General features: G+C 39.2%; 3 protein-coding genes across 5 annotated transcripts; 1 reads left to right on the forward strand and 2 right to left on the reverse strand.

Moving 5' to 3' along the window:
- Positions 1-2,722: 2,722 nt before the first annotated feature.
- On the reverse strand, positions 2,723-5,909 carry LOC141798008 (high affinity immunoglobulin gamma Fc receptor I-like). Its single transcript, XM_074679767.1, has 6 exons — positions 5,881-5,909; positions 5,710-5,745; positions 5,279-5,569; positions 4,882-5,154; positions 3,993-4,268; positions 2,723-3,867 (listed from the first exon to the last, which is right to left on the reverse strand). The coding sequence occupies exons 1-6, from the start codon at positions 5,903-5,905 to the stop codon at positions 3,341-3,343; spliced, it is 1,428 nt and encodes a 475-aa protein (XP_074535868.1). The 5' UTR covers positions 5,906-5,909; the 3' UTR covers positions 2,723-3,340.
- Positions 5,910-7,601: 1,692 nt separating this feature from the next.
- On the reverse strand, positions 7,602-12,766 carry rabgef1l (RAB guanine nucleotide exchange factor (GEF) 1, like). The gene is made up of 8 exons (XM_074679898.1): positions 12,594-12,766; positions 12,280-12,449; positions 11,663-11,838; positions 11,095-11,176; positions 10,864-10,996; positions 10,684-10,775; positions 10,345-10,601; positions 7,602-10,250 (listed from the first exon to the last, which is right to left on the reverse strand). Exons 1-8 carry the CDS (start codon positions 12,764-12,766, stop codon positions 9,819-9,821), a joined length of 1,515 nt encoding a protein of 504 aa, XP_074535999.1. The 3' UTR covers positions 7,602-9,818.
- LOC141798109 (caspase recruitment domain-containing protein 18-like) lies at positions 12,693-17,831 on the forward strand. 3 transcript variants are annotated; one of them, XM_074679900.1, is made up of 4 exons: positions 15,579-15,862; positions 16,974-17,249; positions 17,519-17,551; positions 17,657-17,831. In XM_074679900.1, exons 1-3 carry the CDS (start codon positions 15,856-15,858, stop codon positions 17,542-17,544), a joined length of 309 nt encoding a protein of 102 aa, XP_074536001.1. In that variant the 5' UTR covers positions 15,579-15,855; the 3' UTR covers positions 17,545-17,551; positions 17,657-17,831. The 3 variants fall into 3 exon arrangements, 2 of the variants coding, with proteins under 2 accessions (XP_074536001.1, XP_074536000.1); XM_074679899.1 differs by having other exon boundaries at positions 15,581-15,862; positions 17,667-17,831; XR_012599131.1 differs by lacking the exons at positions 15,579-15,862; positions 17,519-17,551; positions 17,657-17,831 and adding an exon at positions 12,693-12,816 and having other exon boundaries at positions 16,974-17,096.
- Positions 17,832-18,038: the final 207 nt, after the last annotated feature.

Genomic DNA, 18,038 nt, shown 5'->3' on the forward strand with positions numbered 1-18,038 from the left:
ACTGGCAGAAGGATATAATTTGCTGTCTCTGCCAGAGCCAGGGCATAATTGCTGTGAATGCAGCAATGCATTCACAGTATATGTTCTTCTGTGACAAAAAAATTTATTCTTCTTCTTCTTCTTCTTCTTCTTCTTCTTCTTCTTCTTCATTCTTCCGCCCGCTTTTTTGGACCGCTAAAACTCAGGCAAACTTCAACCGATTTTCACCGTTCAAACTTCAAAATGTGTGTTTCAGTTGGGACAAGGGGGCTATGACTCTTCAGAAACTTTTCACAAATACTTTCCGAGATATTCGACGATTTACGAAATTTCGGTCCCATAGAGATGAATGCAAAATTTTCAAAATTTCCTCTCTTCAGGACATTCTTTCAGCCTGCTTCAAACCCTCCTCATTCAGTCATACATTCAGCTACAAACTCCATTCAAACTTCAGAATATTCAGCTATCTTTTGGCTTCATTCAGTGGGTTTCAAATGTTTCCTAGCATTCATAGTTTCTTCACAATGACCCTTCAAAGGTCATGATGCATTTCAGCTCTTCGAGCCGTTTAACATTGGTGTGTATTGGACGGAATGTTTTGGCCTAGAGTGGGAGATTCAAACGACAGAGCAGGGAGAGGGGGAAACAGGACCTGAAAAATTTCTGGGTAAACTGCTCTTTTGGTCACAATTTTCACTCCACATAGGCATATTATATATCAAAATGGAGAAAGGCTTGTCCTTCTTCTGAAAAAGTGGTTTTTAAAGCAAAAGGATGGAGCACTTTTTCACAAAATGGCCAACTGTCATGAGAAGTTCAAAAAAATCCCCATATACCTCCATGTTAATTCCTGAGGGGTTTTCTCAGAGATCAGTAAAATTTCCCTCATCTATCTATCGCTCTCGTGGGTTCGTTTCTTGACCTTCATGCATGAAATTTAGATGGACAGCTTCCTCTGGGTCTCAGGATTCCTACGGTGTGTTCATTTTTATTCCAGCCCTCACGGTTTTGGCAAGGTGACAGGAGATTCGGACTCTTGCTTTGCCACAAAATCTTCAGAAGATTACAGTAACAAGGGCAAAGTTGTGCACCTGCACCTGCTGCCTTTAACGAGCAGGGAGCAGGTCACCGTGGAAACCTTTGATCTCATGCAGCTGTTTAGAGTAACTCATCAAAACATTCAGGAACAAAGACAAGCATGTGTGTGTTAATTTATCAGTGATCACCAATGCAAAATCTGGCTTCAGAAAAGCCTCAGCAGACAGGTTTACATGATTGAACACACACACACACACACACACACACACACACACACACACACACACACACACACACACACACACACAAACACACACACACAGGGCAGAAAGTATCACACTTTAACAGCATTTGACTTCTATTTCCCTGAGTCAGCTCCTTATTTTCCTAGATTTTTTTTTTTTTAATTTAAATTCCTTCCTTTAATTCCTGAATTGATTCAGCCAGTCAAACTTTTAAATCCAATTTTAGATTACACTGATTCATGCTTCATCATCATTCTTTTTGTCAGAATTGCAAGCACCTTTACACCCTGATTTCAAAGGGAATGTGTTGGGAATCAACAGACTCCACCAGCTCTCTGATGGCAGTTGGTAAACAATGATCACCATGGCAACATCTGGCTTCAGATGGGCCTCAGCTAAAAGGCTTACATGATTAAAAACTTACACACAGGACACACAGGATTACATTTTAACAGGGTTTAAGATAGCCGACTTACATTTACCCTCAGTCAGGTCATTATTTCCATCAATGTTCTTTAAAATTTGATTTATTCCTTTAATTTTTGAATAGACGCAACCATTTCAACTTTAAATTCCTTCATCCATTCCATTTATTCCACCATTCATTTCCTTTCATCCAAGAGTTCATGGCAGGCTAATTCAGCATTCTGCATTAGCAGTTGAGCGCAAGCTTTTACAGGACTTCTTAAAACAATTTTCAGACATATCCTCAGTTATTCATGATCAGCATTCTGCATCAGCAGTTGAGCACAAGCTTTTCAAGACTTCATTCAACCATTTTAAGACAAATCTTCAGTCATTCATGTTCAGCGTTCTGCATTAGCATTTCAGTGCAAGCCTTGCATGACTTCATTCAACCATTTTCAGACAAACCTTCAGTCATTCATGTTTAGCTTCTGCTGTAGCATTTCCGCATGAGTTATTTAAGACTTCATTTAGCAATTTTCAGACATATCTTCAGTCATCCATGTTCAGCATTCTGCATTAGCAGTTCAGCGCAAGCTGCTTCAGCATTCTGCATTCACAGCGCAATTTCTTCAGAAATTGCTTTTCTAGTTCTTTTTTAGTGGCCTGAAAAATTATCTTTCAGATTTCCTTTAATAAAAGTAATCTTTAAAACCCACATAAGGAAGTTTAAACCAGCTGTGAAATACATCAAAATGAATACTAATGCTTCTTTGTGATCTACAAAATCAAACATGGCAATCAACAACAAGATTGATTACTCCTCTGGTGTAGATTTGATTGGGTGTCAGACAAAATAATCAACAGCATTCTGAAGAGAAAGGTGTTTAAGCACTGATTAAAGGATGAAAGTTAATCAATAATAAGGTTTTTAGCTAGCCACATGCATATTGTACTTTTAGGATGGTCCATTTATTTGTTAACAGAACATTTGACATCAAACAGCAGTTGTAACTAAGACAATGGTCTTAAATACATCCTGTCTTTTCTCAGTAATGCCATTTTTTATTAATTTCCCCCATTCTCTCTGTCTTCCTTTTTTGTTTCTTGTTTTTTTCATTCTCTGATCTATGTTTCCCAATCCTTAAATACACCATCAGTTATGATCTGTGTTCAGTAGATCTACTTGAAAAAATAGACAGAAGTATTTGATTCATGCAGTTTGTACTTATAAAGTGTAAAAAAGTTTTGCACCAGTATGGTTGTAAAATTATTTGTTTACTGAAAATAAATCTCATAGTCACTGATTTCATTTTTTATTTTATTGCATGCTGTATTTGTTTTAACTAATACTACACTGGTTGTAATCACAAACACTACTGATCCAGTTAGCTAGTACAGAAGAGCTCCTTAATATGACATTTTTGACACAGATGGTCTGGTAGATCAATAATACCAAGTTCTACAGGTATAAATGTATGTTCAGAGCACATTGGTTCTAAAGTATATTACAGAACAGATGGTCCATGATATGATGAGAATTATAGCACTAAGGATGATAACATGATGCACTGATGAGAAATGTGTGAAGTGTGCATATCATCAGATCCTATGAACATGTCTCCAAAACCATTAACCATACCCCCAGACACCTCTGCCATGTCCCAAGAACCCTAGACCATACCCCAATACCCCTCAAGCGAGTCCCCAGAGCCTTCAGGCATGTCTCCAGAGCCCTCTGCCATGTCTCCAGAACCCTCAGCCGTACCCCAAGACCCCTTGTCTATATCCCCAGAGCCTTCAACCCTGGTCCCAGACATCTTGGCCATGTCCCCAAAGCCCTCAGGCATGTCCCCAGACCCAGACCCAGACACCTCAGCCTTGTCTCCAGACTCTCCAGCCAATTCTCCTAATTCGTCATTTATATTGACGGGTATGGTGATTGCAGTTTGTGTGATTGGCAAAACTGTAGATGACAGAGTTTCTTGTGTAGCCTGTGTTGGGCTTAGCAGAGAATTTGAGGATTTGGTGCTCACGTCAGTGGGTTGTAAGAGAGTAGAAGTTGCTGATAGTTCAGGGGTAGGCTCAGCTGTAGATGGCTCAGCAACAGGAGGCAAGGAGGAGTCGGGGGATGACTTTGGGGGAGCTAAAGGCCATGGGTCTCTGGGATGGAGAATTGATGGCATCATGGTCGTTGGTCCTATCAGGTAAGAAACATTTTCCTCAGAAGCTTCGCAAATTTCATGCAGATCGTATGATTATGAAATTTAGGTGGAAAACAGGTGCATTTTTTAGCTGACGCAGGTTAGATTTACTTCTGTGTACCTGTCACTTGTCCATATGTTTGGGGCTCACTCCACCTGATGAGACCCAGTTCAGGCACCTTTGCTCTGCACCTGTAGTGGCCTGGTTTCCGCGAGACTTTGAGGTGGTTCTCAGACATTGCTGTTGCCAGTTTGTTGTCACCTTCATAGAAATAATAGTGTAACGGAGGTGCAGGAGTGGGGGCATTGTACTGGAGGTGGCAGATGAGCTTCATTTTACTTCCTGGAATGCCATTGTTTTCTGTATTGATCTCCAAAACTGGTTGCGACAGGACCTCTGAGAGTGAAGACAAGGTAAGACAATGCATGATTATTGGAATATTTTAAAATGTTATCTTATCTCTACAATATTTTTTATTTTGTGCTGACAGTTTAGTAGGTGTCAGGTTTAGAAATGCAAGATGGGTGTTCAGTCAAAGCACAGACAAAGATATTGTAAGAGAATTTTCTAAGGGGGATTTGTTACCAAGCTAATCCAACTTCTGGCCAGCTGTAGCTCGGTGTCTACCAAACTCTTATAAGTTGGATGATTTCTTTGCCAGGTGCTAAACAATAGTCTGACAAATAGGACTCACTAAATCACATCCCCTCCGTAAGGCTATAGGCAAACAAGTTCTGTTTCCAAGATCACATTTTTTGATGTAACTTGGTGATTTCAGAGCAATTTTAAAGGTGCTGACTGACAAATTTTCTTGGGACAAACCCTCTGAGGAATGCTAAGTTAATCACTAGATGGCTGCTGTTGTAGGTTACAAACAAATGGATATGATAGTGGTATCATTTGCCCTGTCAAGCAATTTGCCAGGATTTAGCAACTGAGTTCAATTTGTAAAACAGTGCAAAATACAACCCCAACCAAACTCAGCACATGCATCTGTATTTAAACTCACCTAAAACCTTCACTTGAGCCTCAGCTGAAATCACAGAGACTGTCCGTCTGTGTACATCCCAGGAAGCTCGACAAGAGTACATCCCTGTGTCCTGAAGGGTGAGGTTAGGCAGATGGAAAGTTGGGTTGGGGCCTCTTTGTCTCATTACCTCCAGCCCATCTTTGTACAGGATCAGCTCTTGAAGTTGGGGTGCACGTCGGACCAGACATGTTACACTTAGAGTGTGTCCAGCAAGGCTGGGGTGAGGTGGGACTTTAAGGATAGCCAAACCTCCTGAAAAACCATTAACAGAGAAGAAGCTGATAACTGTTTGCTATTTTAGTGAGAGACAGATAAAAAGAGGGTAAAAACTGTTTAGATAGTATATTTAAGGTTTGTACTATGAGTAAGATCTTACCATCAACAGTTATCTCCACTGGAAGACTCCGCAGCATATGTATTTCTCCGATCATTGAGTCCCTTACTCCCTCGCAGTAATATTTCCCGCTGTCTCTAACCTTTGTATTCCACAGAACAAGGTACTCCCCAGTCTGTGGGAGCTGCTCTGATCCCTTGAACCACAAGAACCTCCAGGATGATTTGTAGCCAGAGGGATCGCTGCATTTTAGCCGCACACTCTCCCCTGAGAAGATCCTTGACTCCTGTGAGACCAACTCTGCTACAGCTCTGACTGAGGTCACAGACGCAACTGAGTGGAGACAAATACACGTTATGCTTGGTACGATTTAATAAAAACTCAATCCACTCAGACAGTAAACATTAGGCTCTCAACACTAGATTACCCAAAGTGTAACTTTAACTTCAAGTGTAAGATTAATCGACACATACCCTGTGGCACCACAAGCTGTGGCAGTGTAGACAGAACTGAAAAAAGGGGGAAAAAATCAGAATAAGACTGTGTAGTAAATGTGTAGTATGTGTAGTAAGTGTAATATCAGATTTATTAACAACACAGTTTTAAATTTGCATGATGTTGTAAATGAACTTAGGAGAACTCACCGAGAAAAGAAATGACCGCCTCCATCTTAAGTTCTGTGTTACTGAATGATAGAAACTAAGGGAGAGACTTATATTTCTGTTGAGAAGGGAAGTGAAAGTCAGGTTAAATCTGAGCTGTGACACAAGGCATTGGAATTTCCCCTTTCTTAAAAATAATGCTTTGCTTTTATAAATTAGTTCACTTGTCTTTCTGACTGGTCACATTGTTTCCTGGAAACCAAGCCAGAGATGACCAAGAATTCAGAGAGGATGGGACGGTGCAAAGGGACAAGATAGCATTTTATTATACGGCTTTAATCTCAGCCTTTGTTTTTTACTGTCATTGTTTACAAATTCAACCAACCTTCTACTTGTTATTTTCTTTGACCCCATTATGTATATCTCAGTCTGAGAATTGTATTACCAGTGAAAGTACAGGGAAGTGAAAGTAACATGCTTTACAGGCGGCTTCAGCTGAAATGAACCCACGCCCAATGTGAAAAAAAATGCAAGGATGAAGAGAATTTGCATTTGTGTGCAAAAAAGGCTTTATAAATGTAGCTTTCAAAATAACTTGGTAAGCAACAATTTGGACCCTGAGTAAACTTGATCATCTGTGGATAGTCTTGAAGGAATGTGATATTTTTGTGACATCTGTTGTTTTTTTTAAACTTTTATCTCACCCACATTTTGTGCTGTCTCAGCTAAAGTGTAAAGTCAAAGTTAAACAGATAAACTCACCACTCTATAAAATTTGGCTTTTCAGTTATACAAAACAAAACAAAACACAACACAACAAAACAAACAAAAAATCTAACTCAAAATATTTTACCCTATTCTGTCATGTTTCATGTTGAGGCCATGAGAATTTATATGATGGAAACAGTTGCTTTGTATTTTGACAAACAAGGACGGTGGATTTAGTCCTCTGTTACTTATTCAGTTAGTTAATCAACACAACAAACTTTGACTTTAGTTTCAGCTCCTGCTTCGGTGAAGTTATTTGAGTATGTACAACTCAAATTTTAAAAAGCTTGGAGCTATTTGTTGATAAAATCATATTTTTAAAGTTTGCAGAAATCTTAAATCATACTTTTTGCAGAAAATGAAATTCGACATTCTTTTTGGAAATCATGGACACGAGGTCCTCGCTCTGGAGAAGAGAGGGACCAATTGTCTTGTTTTCAAAGCCAGAATCTCAGAGATGCATTTCCAAAATAAGGGGTTGTGCAGCACAATGAGTGCATGACTATTCATAAAGGAATAACATAATTTGGTCGCAACATATCATCTTTGCACTTTCTTCAATTAAACAAAGGCTATGCTTCTACATATCTTCTACAACAAATCTCAGCTTGTTTTAAACTGGGGTGGTAATGCTCTGGCACTATGATGTATAAAGGCGTTAAACTTTTCTTGCTTTAATTTATTCTTTAAAGTAGTTGTTCCCAGCTCTTATAATAACATTATAACTGCCGCTGTCACGTTCTGGGTCAATTACATCTATAACCTTCTGTTTTAAAATGAGTTTCCTGAAGGTTTTTTTATCAAGACTTTTTTTTAACTTTTTGCCTTTGGAAATTCCAGAGTTTATTTTGTGACATTTTTTCTTTTTTTCTTGTGGTATTAAGAAGTTATGCAAAGGGACAACTTCTAAATCTGGAAACTCTTTGGTTAATCCTATCTAGCAAAATCACAAGTCATGTGAAGAATAAGAAAGAGGAACTGCACACGCACACTCATGCATTTTCAATTTTATTAATCATCACACACCCATAGATGCAAATGAACCAATACTGCCCCAATAAGTTACATTTAAATAAAAGACAGTATTGATTTCTTCCAAATGATACATTAACAAACCTATAAGGTTAGAAAGATGATATTTTCACCTTCTTTAAAATACCAGAGAAATGGCTTCTGCATACAGTGCATTATAGTTATTCAAGCTATTGCATTTTTTTTTTCTCAAACTAAAATTGGACAACAAATGCACACTGAATTTGAAAAAGGAATCAAATCTAGTAACAGAAAGAAATTTTAGCTTATAAGCAAAGAAAATCACACAAATCTCCCAAATGTTTCTCTGAGCTGCTGCTGAATACAAAGACACAGGACAATATGTCTGCATGGCAACAGCCTGAAACACTGTTTTTACCATCAACCTTTCACCGCCATATAGTCTGTACTACCTTCACTTAACTTACTTCTGAATCAAGAGCATTAAAAAAAGTGCTTAAAGAGAAATGATGTTAATCATGTAACATTTTCTGCACTTATACTTCATTTCAACCAGCCACTGGAGCGTTTTTTAAGTCTCGTGCCTGAGGACGACACATCTTCTTTCTTATTTTTTTCACCCAACCTCTTTGAGAAAGCAAACAAAAGATTTTTAAGGGGGCATGCTGATCATATGGTTACCTCTGAAGACATTAACAAATAGACAAAATGTTTCCTACATTATCCTCAAATTTCATGTAACAATTTCCTCAAGCCATATTGTTTACTACTGTAAATATTACAGGATTGTTGTTTCCTATTGCATCCAAAAGATTTGATATCTGCCACTCTATAGAAAAATAAAATCACTTCTGTACATCCAGCCTAAGACTAGATTGAGAGGTCTGGCATGAAAAAAAGACTAAAACATCCTTCCTCAGAACTGGAAGGCTTCATGATTCTTTGACATTAGAGGAACATGTCCATGCAAGTATCGCTCACAGTCACATACACACACTGTCATGCACAACCACTGCACGCATACTTACACACCCACATATTTCTTCCAGGAATTTCTCTACAGGATAGAGGAATACACAGTAGATACAGCATGAAGAATGCAGAGATGTCAAGGGTTAAATCAGCGAGGGGAAGTTTAGCAATAGTCGGGATTTTTAGTTTCCTTTCTTAAAAGAAAACATTTGGGTAAAAGGTTATTTGAGGTTACTTGGGCAGAAAGACTCTGTGGATCTCAGATTCTAAATTTGCACCCAGAGACAACACAACAGAGTAACAACAGAGTGACAAAATCTTTGTCTGACAAGTTGAAAATGAAAACAGAAAAAGTTTAAAAATCCCATCAAACCATTCATCTCAGTTGCACATATGTAAAAACTGATGGCAAAGACAAAGTATTGAGGTACTGATGATGATCGGTGAAGACAGTTTGATGTAGAGTCAGTTTCAGAGTCAGATCCTTTGATTTTAAAGGAGTTAGTTCAGAAGGTCCACGCGTGCTGTCAGGATGCTTCTGGGCGCCAATTTGTGGAGGAGTGCGCAGGATAAGGATAAGGGTGGTGGTAGGTTATTTTTCCCAAACAGCCTGAGAAAATAAAATAACTTATTGTCTTCTTTTCTAAAACTTAAACTGTAACAGAAGAAGAAGAAAGTCAAGCTCAACAAAAATGCTAACCCTGGTTCTTGACTTTGCAACTAAGACCTTGAGTGCACTTGGCTCCTGGGGCGATTTGGGAAACAATAACTTGTCTTCTTACCAAGAGCTTGATAAGAAGATCAGTACCACTCAAACATTTGTGGAAGCTAAAGTAGGGAGACAATTAGCTTAGCACAAGAACTTTAGCATGAAGAAACAGCCAGCTTTGAGATTACAAAGCATTTAGCTTTGTAAAAACTACCAAAACAAGTTGAATCTGCCAGTGAATAAGCTATGGATGATGAAGCAGGTTGATTTTGCTTTTACCCAATAAGGTTCCTTCATCTTCTCACCTAACTCTCAGCTAGAAAGTAAATGATTGTGGTTCTGACAATCTGAAACTAAACTTTTGAATGTCCTACATGTTTCCATGGCCTACCTCGGAAAAGGTAAAGATGGAGTAGAGATGGCTGGAGATGAAACAGGCTTATAATCGATATCTGCTGTATGTGCATACGGACAGCAAGGGAAAGGGGAAGGGTGGAGTAAAGCCTCTGGATATTTTTTAAGAGCAGAGCTCTTCACATCAACCAGCAAACACTTGTGGTTGAAGTGGTGGAGGCAGGAGCTCATTTTCAATGTTATCTGCATCGATTGCTGATGATGCTTCAGCTGACGTCCCTCCAGTTGCAGTTGCAGTTGGGTTTTTTGTCTCCGCCGGAAAACTCTCAAGAGCAGTCTGAACCTTTTGCTCCACTTCATCCGTCCAGTCGATGAGATCGCTCTCTAGCTGGCGAGCTTTCTCCATGACTCGCTCCTGCCGTTCACCGAGCCCCGTCAGCAAGTCCAACCGTTGGTGGACCTGACTGAGAGCTGCGCTGCCCGGGGAGCAGGAGGATGCTCCGGAGGCCTGTGGCCAGCTGGGAGATGCCTGGCCAGACATGTAGAGGTCGAACTCCTCAGAGCTCAAGTTTAAAGACTGTCCATCAAGTTTCTCAATGAAGGCAACAGCACAACACTAGAGAGAAAGAAAAATAAGAATCATAAACAGAGAATCTGTGGACGGTTAAAGGTCAAAACCAACTCAAGTGAGCTTGTGCGAGCTGACTCACCAGGTTAGTGAAGTAGTAACCATCCTCTCCTGTCATCAGCCTGCTGGGGTTACAGAAACGGGTGATGTACTGAATGTTGGACTGCAGTCGTGGAGGATTTGCTTTCAGCACAATGTAGATGAGTGTGGGGAGGAAGTCGTCCGCAGACGCAGCCTCTTTCTTGCTGACTTTGATGGCGTTGAAAATGTGCTTGCTGCAACGAGTGACACATGCTAGCTTTTCCTTCGGCACACGCTTTGAATCCATTTCGATCACATCTGTAGAGTAATACAGAGGGTTATGAAGGAGTTTCTACCACCAAGATGATCAGATAATGTCCTAGTAAAAACATAAATTTACCAGTGATGGCTTTGACTACACTATCGGACACCTCTGGGATCTCCTCGTCCACAGGAACACACAGCATCTCGATGGTGACCCAGTGCAAAGACCTGCAAAATGCATTATCAGATATTGACTGATAACTAAGAATATTAACAAAATGACAATCTGAGCACAAAAACATCTTTCCTCGCTAACCTGATTCTCTTCTGAATGGCCAGGTCTTTCTTCTCATCATCTGTGGTCTCAGGACAGAAGACTTCCTTATACAGACGGCTCATCATGTACTTCTCTACTTCATCCATAACACTCTCCACATGATCTGTGGAACCTGGGAAAGGAACACAGAAAACAAAGGTAACCTGTGAGTTTCTGCTCAGTGTATTTTAAGAGCTACTCATTGTTTGTTACAGATCCTTAAAGTGCTACCTTTGAACTGGGTCTGTAATCTGTCAGAAAGGTTCTGGTAGAAGTCCTGCACACACTCTGACAGCTCATCAGCACCCATGTCCTAAAGAGACAGAAATGAAAAATTCATTTTTAGTAATTACATGACAACTTCACATCAACAAAGCTTTAAATACTCTCTTGGATTTAAAGCAGTGAATTAAAAAAAAAACATATTTCCTGTAAGACATTTTTAAAATTGGTATTCTCAAGAAGATGTGTGACTGTCAGAATTTAGCTTGCTACAAAACAAGTGTGTGAGGCTTCCTCAAAAATTATGCAAAACATAAAAGCTGTAAATAACAGTGAGACAGTAAGATGCATAGTCAGATGAATTAAAATCAACTGTGTAACAATGCAGGAAAATTGTATTTTATCAATCAAGACAGGTGGTTTTGAAAGGAAACAATACATTAGAAGCATAAATGTATTTCTTGCATATTTTCTTTCGTATATTGACTGAAAGCTAAATCTGCTTGTCTTGACTTGCACAAGAAACTGTCAGTGAAAGCTTATTTCATAACTCTGACAATTAATTCCCTTGACTCACCCGCTTGTACACCATGCTCTCGGTGAAGGCCCGGCACTGTTTGAAGATTTCCCTGCCAGACTTGAGAGGCTTTAGAAAATCTATGAACTCTCGTGTTGCATGGTCACTGTCTAACGAGGAATGCCGGCCTGCCGAGGAGCTGGGGCTTGGGCTAGACTGAGCGTCATATGGAGAGTCTGTGGGAGAACAGTGAATGTGACTCCAGTCAAACTTCAGAAACATGAAATTTGTCAACCATGTTATTTCTGATCTCATAGGGTAGTTGCAACATGTGTCAAGTCTGCAAGCCAGAAAACCATGTTTTAACCAGTGTTGCGGTTTAGCAAGTTACAAAACAAGGGAAGTGGTTTAATATAAACACAGATTATGAGGCAAAAGTTTCGGTGACCTCAGTCTAGTTTAGTTTCTCAATATACTTTTCTAGTAAAACATGCCAACAGTTCCAGTTCCTGTAGGCAGGAAAGTGAGGAAACTATGTAAGAAATATTCAAAGTATTGCCATGATATCAAAATGCCAGTCACCCCTCATCTAAAGAAAAATAACAAACAGTTTTGAAAAATCGAGGTTTTGGAAATAATTAGAGTTTTGGGGAGATCATGTGTTGGATAGGACCTACCTTTTTTTGGAGGTGTTTTTGTGGAAGGAGTAAAAAACTTTGTAACAGTATGAACTTTGCTTGATTTCTCCTTTGTTTTTCTCTCCTCAAACTTGCTGAAGGGTGTAATGGAGGACTGTGATTGGGGCTTCTGATGTCTTGCATATGCTTCCTCTTCCTCTCTCTGAAGCCTGGAAGGAAAAAAAGAATTTTAAACTGCACTACACCTCAGATGGCCAGATGGACCGAAGAGCAACACTTTACAGGAGGCATTAATAGTTATGGCAGCATGAGGTTTACCTAATCATGTGCTTAGAATAGAATGAGAGACAAACCTTTCAGCGAGTGCCCAATCTTCCTGAATCTGTTTCTGCTTTTCTCGCTGGTTTTCCTCTCGCCAGCACTTTGAACACAGTCCCTGCCAACCAGTGTTGCCATAAAACCCACATCCTTTCTTGCAGAGCAGCTCTGATTGGTCAAGATGGATCCCTCGCCTCTGGCTCATCATCCTTTTCCCAAAGTTAGCAAGACCGGAGGGGTAGCAGGAGACAAGAGAGAGTGAGTACAACCATTAACACAGCGATCTCAGTGGTGGAGAAAAAGAAGTTAAACAAACTTATTCAAAACAGCTAAAAAAAAAACTTTCTGCAGCATTAACTTAGAGTTGAGCTCAAAGCCAAATCGAATCGTTGGTCAGATACAGCTTGGCAAAGTAATGGAAGACTGAATTGAAGCTAACAAAGAACCTGGCGACTTGAATATAATTGATCTTGTAAGATTAACTCATCTGGTGGCACGTAAAGTCACTGACGTTGATGTATGTGACCGCATTGACTGATAACGGAGCTAGCTGCCCAAGTATCGCACGGAGCAGAAGCGGTGACTCCGATACAAAATATCACATTCACTGAGCATTTACCCCCGTTGTTCTGGTTAAATGGTTTACCACGTTTAGCGTTTTAGCTTTAATTTTGTTAAGAAATCTAAGCTATAACCTCCAGGTATCATCCTGTGTTTACCTAAGCTAATTACAGAGCAAGCTACGCTAAGCTAGCCAGCTAAGCGGCTAATTCTACGTCATATAAGTGAGGGTATCCAGGGCTGGCTTCGAGATTGTTAGTGTTAAAATAAAGTCTTATTTGCAGTGTCAAAAAGTTATCAAGTAACCTTGTCGTCGCTCCAACTCCAGCCTACAGATGGTGGATGTTTACACTAGCCAAGCAACAAGCTAGCTTTGTTCCACAGCCATTTTGTCTGTCAGTCGTTTCTTCCTTGTTGAAAATAGAGGACCACGAAATTGTTAAGGAATGATTTACTGCCACCCAGTGCCGAGACCTGGGACATACGAAGAGCCAAAAAAAACTAAACCCTGCACCAAGAATCATAAAAATAATGATTTTGGTTTTTAGGATTACTGATTAGGATAGTTTATTGTTTGATAATACACTATAGGTTTAGTTTGAAGATCAAATCTATTTCTGTTAGTAATTGGCTTTGCAATCTGAACATTCACTCTTAAGCTAAAACCTCAGTTTGCTACACTTGAACCTGTATTTAAAACATAGGTAGATGATATCATGAATTCATAGTAAAAACTGGTAAACTTAAGTTAGATACAGAAAAAAAATTAACTCGCAGCAACTTGTGCCGCTGGTGTTTTCACTGTTAGGTGTGACCCTGTCCCAAACACCTTCAACTAAATGTCTCCAAGTTATTTAGTCATTCTTTACTCCAAAACACCTGTTGAACTGAAATGGTCATAATCCTGTCCAAACCAAACCATAGTTTGATAGAAGTTGACACCACCGTGCAGTATCTGACAACTACCTACTGAACAATCAGACATGCTGCTCACAGTTTTGAATAGAGCACCACTTCCGTTGCCCAAATGAGTGCACTTCTCTATGATAACAGGTTATGAAGGGGTCTGTACAATGAAGCAAAACTGCACAAATTTGACTTTTTATTATTAAGACTTACCCCTTCACAGCAGTGTTTTGTTGCCCGTTTCAGTCAACTGAGTTCGTAATGTCCCTTGCTTACCTGTTTTCCTCAACAAAAAGTTGTATTACCTTTCAGGCACACTGCTGAGGGTGTGAACTGAACACTTGATATCAGATAAAGTCCAAAGTTTCTTAATTAGTCATGGTGATGTTGACGTAAGGGTAAAATTCTGCCAGAGGTTGATGGCAGAGTAAAAGCCCCGGCAAATGTTTATCATGATGTGATAAGAAACATATGAGCCTAGAGTGATATTTTAAGTAGTCTTGTGTACTTTGAATTAAAAAGAAAAAAAAACATCCTTTTTCTGGTTTGTTAAAAGTTCTGTAACCAGGAACTTCTTTCTCATAAGGTAGGGATAGGTACCGATTTAGGTCTTTTTATATGTATCGACTGCATTAGGTCAGTAGTACCAAGAACTGATTCACATAAAAAAAACAAATGGTACCATGTTTTGGTGACTGACTGTGAGGGAGTGGGATAATAGTTAATTTTCCATGCTGGACATGCACACAGCATTTCAAGTTAATATATTGAGAAAAAAAATGCGTTTTATTTAAAAACTTTGAAATTTTATCATTGAACAAATTCATATTTATTACCACATCAACAAACACACAAGTATTGAAAATTGATACTGTGGGGTACCTATGACAATTGACAGGTACTGGGTATCAAAACTGTATTGTTTCAAATGTGCAGGGTACCCATCCCTAACCTAAGGCAACAATTCTGAGGTGATCTGAATGAATTGCGGTAATAACATCTGCTGGGTTTGGGACAAGAGTGTAAATGGACTCTTTGAAGCAATAACTGTTGTACATATGCGGAAATAAACATCTCTTACATTTTAAACATCTGTTATCATTTGATTCTTGGTATGTTACGTCACAAAAATAGCTAATTACACTTTTAAAAAGATAATAGATCTGCTATTTTGGTGTTACAGCAAGCCACAATGGGGAGCCAGCTCAACCATTTACAGGGATCTGAAACTGGAGCTAAATAGAAAAAACTGATTATTATTTTTCACATCCACAACTGGATTTTTTTTATTGTTAGAAAAGGATCTGTAAATTAAATGACTTTTTATAACCCTTCATGGTCAAGGTGTAAAGTTTGGATGGACTAAAGGTTCTCCTGGACCTTTGAAGACATTTAATAAAAAAAAAAGATGAAAAGAATGACACATAGTTACTTTACTTAAATGCGAATTGTATTTGGCGTTGCATCTTCCAAAAAGAAAGGGATGTTGAAACTTTCACTATTTTACTTGGTGACTTATTTAACTTGGTGGAACACATGGCACATCTCTCTTCCTCTGGACTCTGACTTTAAATCACTCATCTACCAAAACCTCTCAAAACTGCCCTTTCTGCGTCCTCTTGCTTCTGGGTCATCTACAAACTAAGTGGTTTCTCTGAACGGTGACATGCACCGCGCTCTCGCCATAATATGCTTCATGTTTGCAGGAAGTGCTCACTTTGAGAACACCCGAAGCTGTACGCACCCGCTTTTACGCACAGGAAGGGGTTTGAAAATAATCTTAACTCGTTGGAATTTTGACGCTTTTTCTTTTCCCAAAAATCTCGAGTGATGGCAGGTAAGGTGACTTTTTATGTCTAACTTAACAAACTACCAAAATAATGATTATAACACAGTAAGATAAGTCAGATTGAGACTCGCAAGAAAGAGACAAACTGAACGGGGAGTGAGAGTGAGAAACTGTCGAGCATACAGATGTGGTAGTAATTGACAGGAGTAGCTTTAATTTTCCCTTCTTGGATCAACGCTTATCAATATGTATTATTTTGTATTCTTCTACTGAGAAGTGGGTTCGGTTAGAGGCTTTGAATGGAAAAGAACAAATACTCATCCGTAGGTGATCTGGGTCTCGTGGAAAAAAAAGAAAAGTCAAGTTCACTTATGGTGCTATCACATTTCGCATACAGCTCTTGGAAAATTGGCACAGAAATGATGAAGTGAAAAGCCTGTGAACAGAAGATAAGTGTTATCTAATGACTAAAAGTTTGCTGAAAGTGTCCTCCACATACAGCAGCTTATTGTCACTCACTATCTTGCAAGTAACGTGAACATCTGGATCTACATTCCTATCTCGGGCGTGATGCTTTCACTTTCACTCTGACTTTAAGGACGACGAAAAAAGTATGCATCAAATAATATACTATACATCAAATGAAGCTATTATCACTCTATTTAAAAAGAAAAAAAAACATAAACAGGTGATTTCCAAATCAACAGTAACACTTTTAGCACTTAGGTTGTGAGGAAAACACTAACGCTTTTTTTTCTTACATAAGGTTGGAAATACAGCCAGTAAACCAGACAGTGGATTAGATTACACACACACACACACACACACTCACACACACACACACACACACACACACACACACACACACACACACACACACACACACACACACACACACACACACACTCTTCTGAATCTTAATTTGAACATCTGTTGGGTTTGGATTTTGATCAGCTGTACAACTGTAGATGTCCCTTCAATTCTTATTGCAACTCAGGCATTTTAATAACATCATCCTAATCAGACTTGGGTACATTTATAACCTCCCTAAAGATGTGATGCTTTTTAGATATTATTTATTGATCAAGAGAAGTTGTCCTTAAAATATGTCTCCCTTTACCTCAATTTAAAAGCTGTTCTTTCATATTCTTTACTCCAGCACAACTGCTTGACCGTATCAGGGTCAGTTTTGTGGAAAACGTGACCTCAACGGTACTCAAACAACTCCTAGATGACCTTTATAGGGACGGAGTCCTTAACAGAGGAGAGGCAGACTCCATAACCGAGGACGACCCAGGGAGAGCTGACAGGGCACGCAACCTTATTGACACCGTGGTGAGGAAAGGAGATGCAGCCAGCCGGGCGATGATCAATCGTCTTAAAGAGAGAGATCTTGCACTGTCTACTCGACTGGGTCTTCGAGAGGAGCTGGCCGGTGAGTGATGTATTTTATACATCCACATGTTTAAATGAGGGGGTGGACTGTCCCTAAACCAAGGAGAACTTTATCCTGTTTCTGGTGAAATACTGTCAACAAATATCATAAAATGACTTCAGTCAATGGGAAATAGATTAGTAAATACTGTTGTATTTCGAGCAGCAGGAAGGTTAAGGTGTATTTGTTAGAATTTATTGTTATGAAGAAAAATATCACCTTCAGTCTATCACAAATGTGTGTGTCTCTGTGTGTGTGTTTTATTACAGCTTTTGATGAAATGGATTTGCGATAAATTCCTGGTAGGTTGTGATCCTTTCTCTGTAAGGTTTTTATGTACACTAAAAATGATCAGTGTGTTGTAATACATAATTTTCAGCAGTATTCTCACTTTTGTGTTGATTTAGTTGTTTTCAGCCTCTGTGTCTCAAGAGGAGCAGCACTTCTGTCTCTCTTCTCCAGTCTCTCTGCTGAAGCACCATGGACAGACAGAGTAACACGTCTACCATACATTGTAATGCATTTTTGTGGCCATTCTTGATCATTGAATATGTGTTTTTTTTACAATAAAAACATATTTTTGAGGCCCTTTACATGAGGAGGTTATTTTGGTGGTTACAAAACAACAAGTGACGCCAAACTGTACCAGTGGCTGTGCCAGTTTTGTGTGAATAGGATTTTGTCAGTACTGATGGGGGGCTTTACTTGGCTGCTCCTGCAATGTATGAAGTGATGTGAAGACTATCCAAAACATTCAGTCCATTAACCATTCACAGCAAATACTGAAGA

This window comes from Halichoeres trimaculatus, unplaced genomic scaffold, assembly GCF_033239565.1.
Source record: "Halichoeres trimaculatus isolate MK-OKI-2021-1 unplaced genomic scaffold, fHalTri1.1 fHalTri1_scaffold_9, whole genome shotgun sequence".
In the NCBI taxonomy this organism is placed as follows: Eukaryota; Metazoa; Chordata; class Actinopteri; order Labriformes; family Labridae; genus Halichoeres; species Halichoeres trimaculatus.

What these genes read in the sequence shown, in the direction of transcription:
- LOC141798008 (XM_074679767.1), bottom strand. Translation starts at nt 5,905, where the DNA reads ATGGAGGCGGTCATTTCTTTTCTCG. An exon ending in AGTGGAGATAACTGTTGATG is followed by an intron (nt 5,155 to 5,278) that starts GTAAGATCTTAC and finishes ATGGTTTTTCAG; the next exon opens with GAGGTTTGGCTATCCTTAAA. An exon ending in GGCTCAAGTGAAGGTTTTAG is followed by an intron (nt 4,269 to 4,881) that starts GTGAGTTTAAAT and finishes CTTCACTCTCAG; the next exon opens with AGGTCCTGTCGCAACCAGTT.
- rabgef1l (XM_074679898.1), bottom strand. Translation starts at nt 12,766, where the DNA reads ATGATGAGCCAGAGGCGAGGGATCCATCTTGACCAATCAGAGCTGCTC. An exon ending in GATTGGGCACTCGCTGAAAG is followed by an intron (nt 12,450 to 12,593) that starts GTTTGTCTCTCA and finishes TTTTCCTTCCAG; the next exon opens with GCTTCAGAGAGAGGAAGAGG. An exon ending in AGAGCATGGTGTACAAGCGG is followed by an intron (nt 11,177 to 11,662) that starts GTGAGTCAAGGG and finishes CTGTCTCTTTAG; the next exon opens with GACATGGGTGCTGATGAGCT.
- LOC141798109 (XM_074679900.1), top strand. An exon ending in TCTTCGAGAGGAGCTGGCCG is followed by an intron (nt 17,250 to 17,518) that starts GTGAGTGATGTA and finishes GTTTTATTACAG; the next exon opens with CTTTTGATGAAATGGATTTG.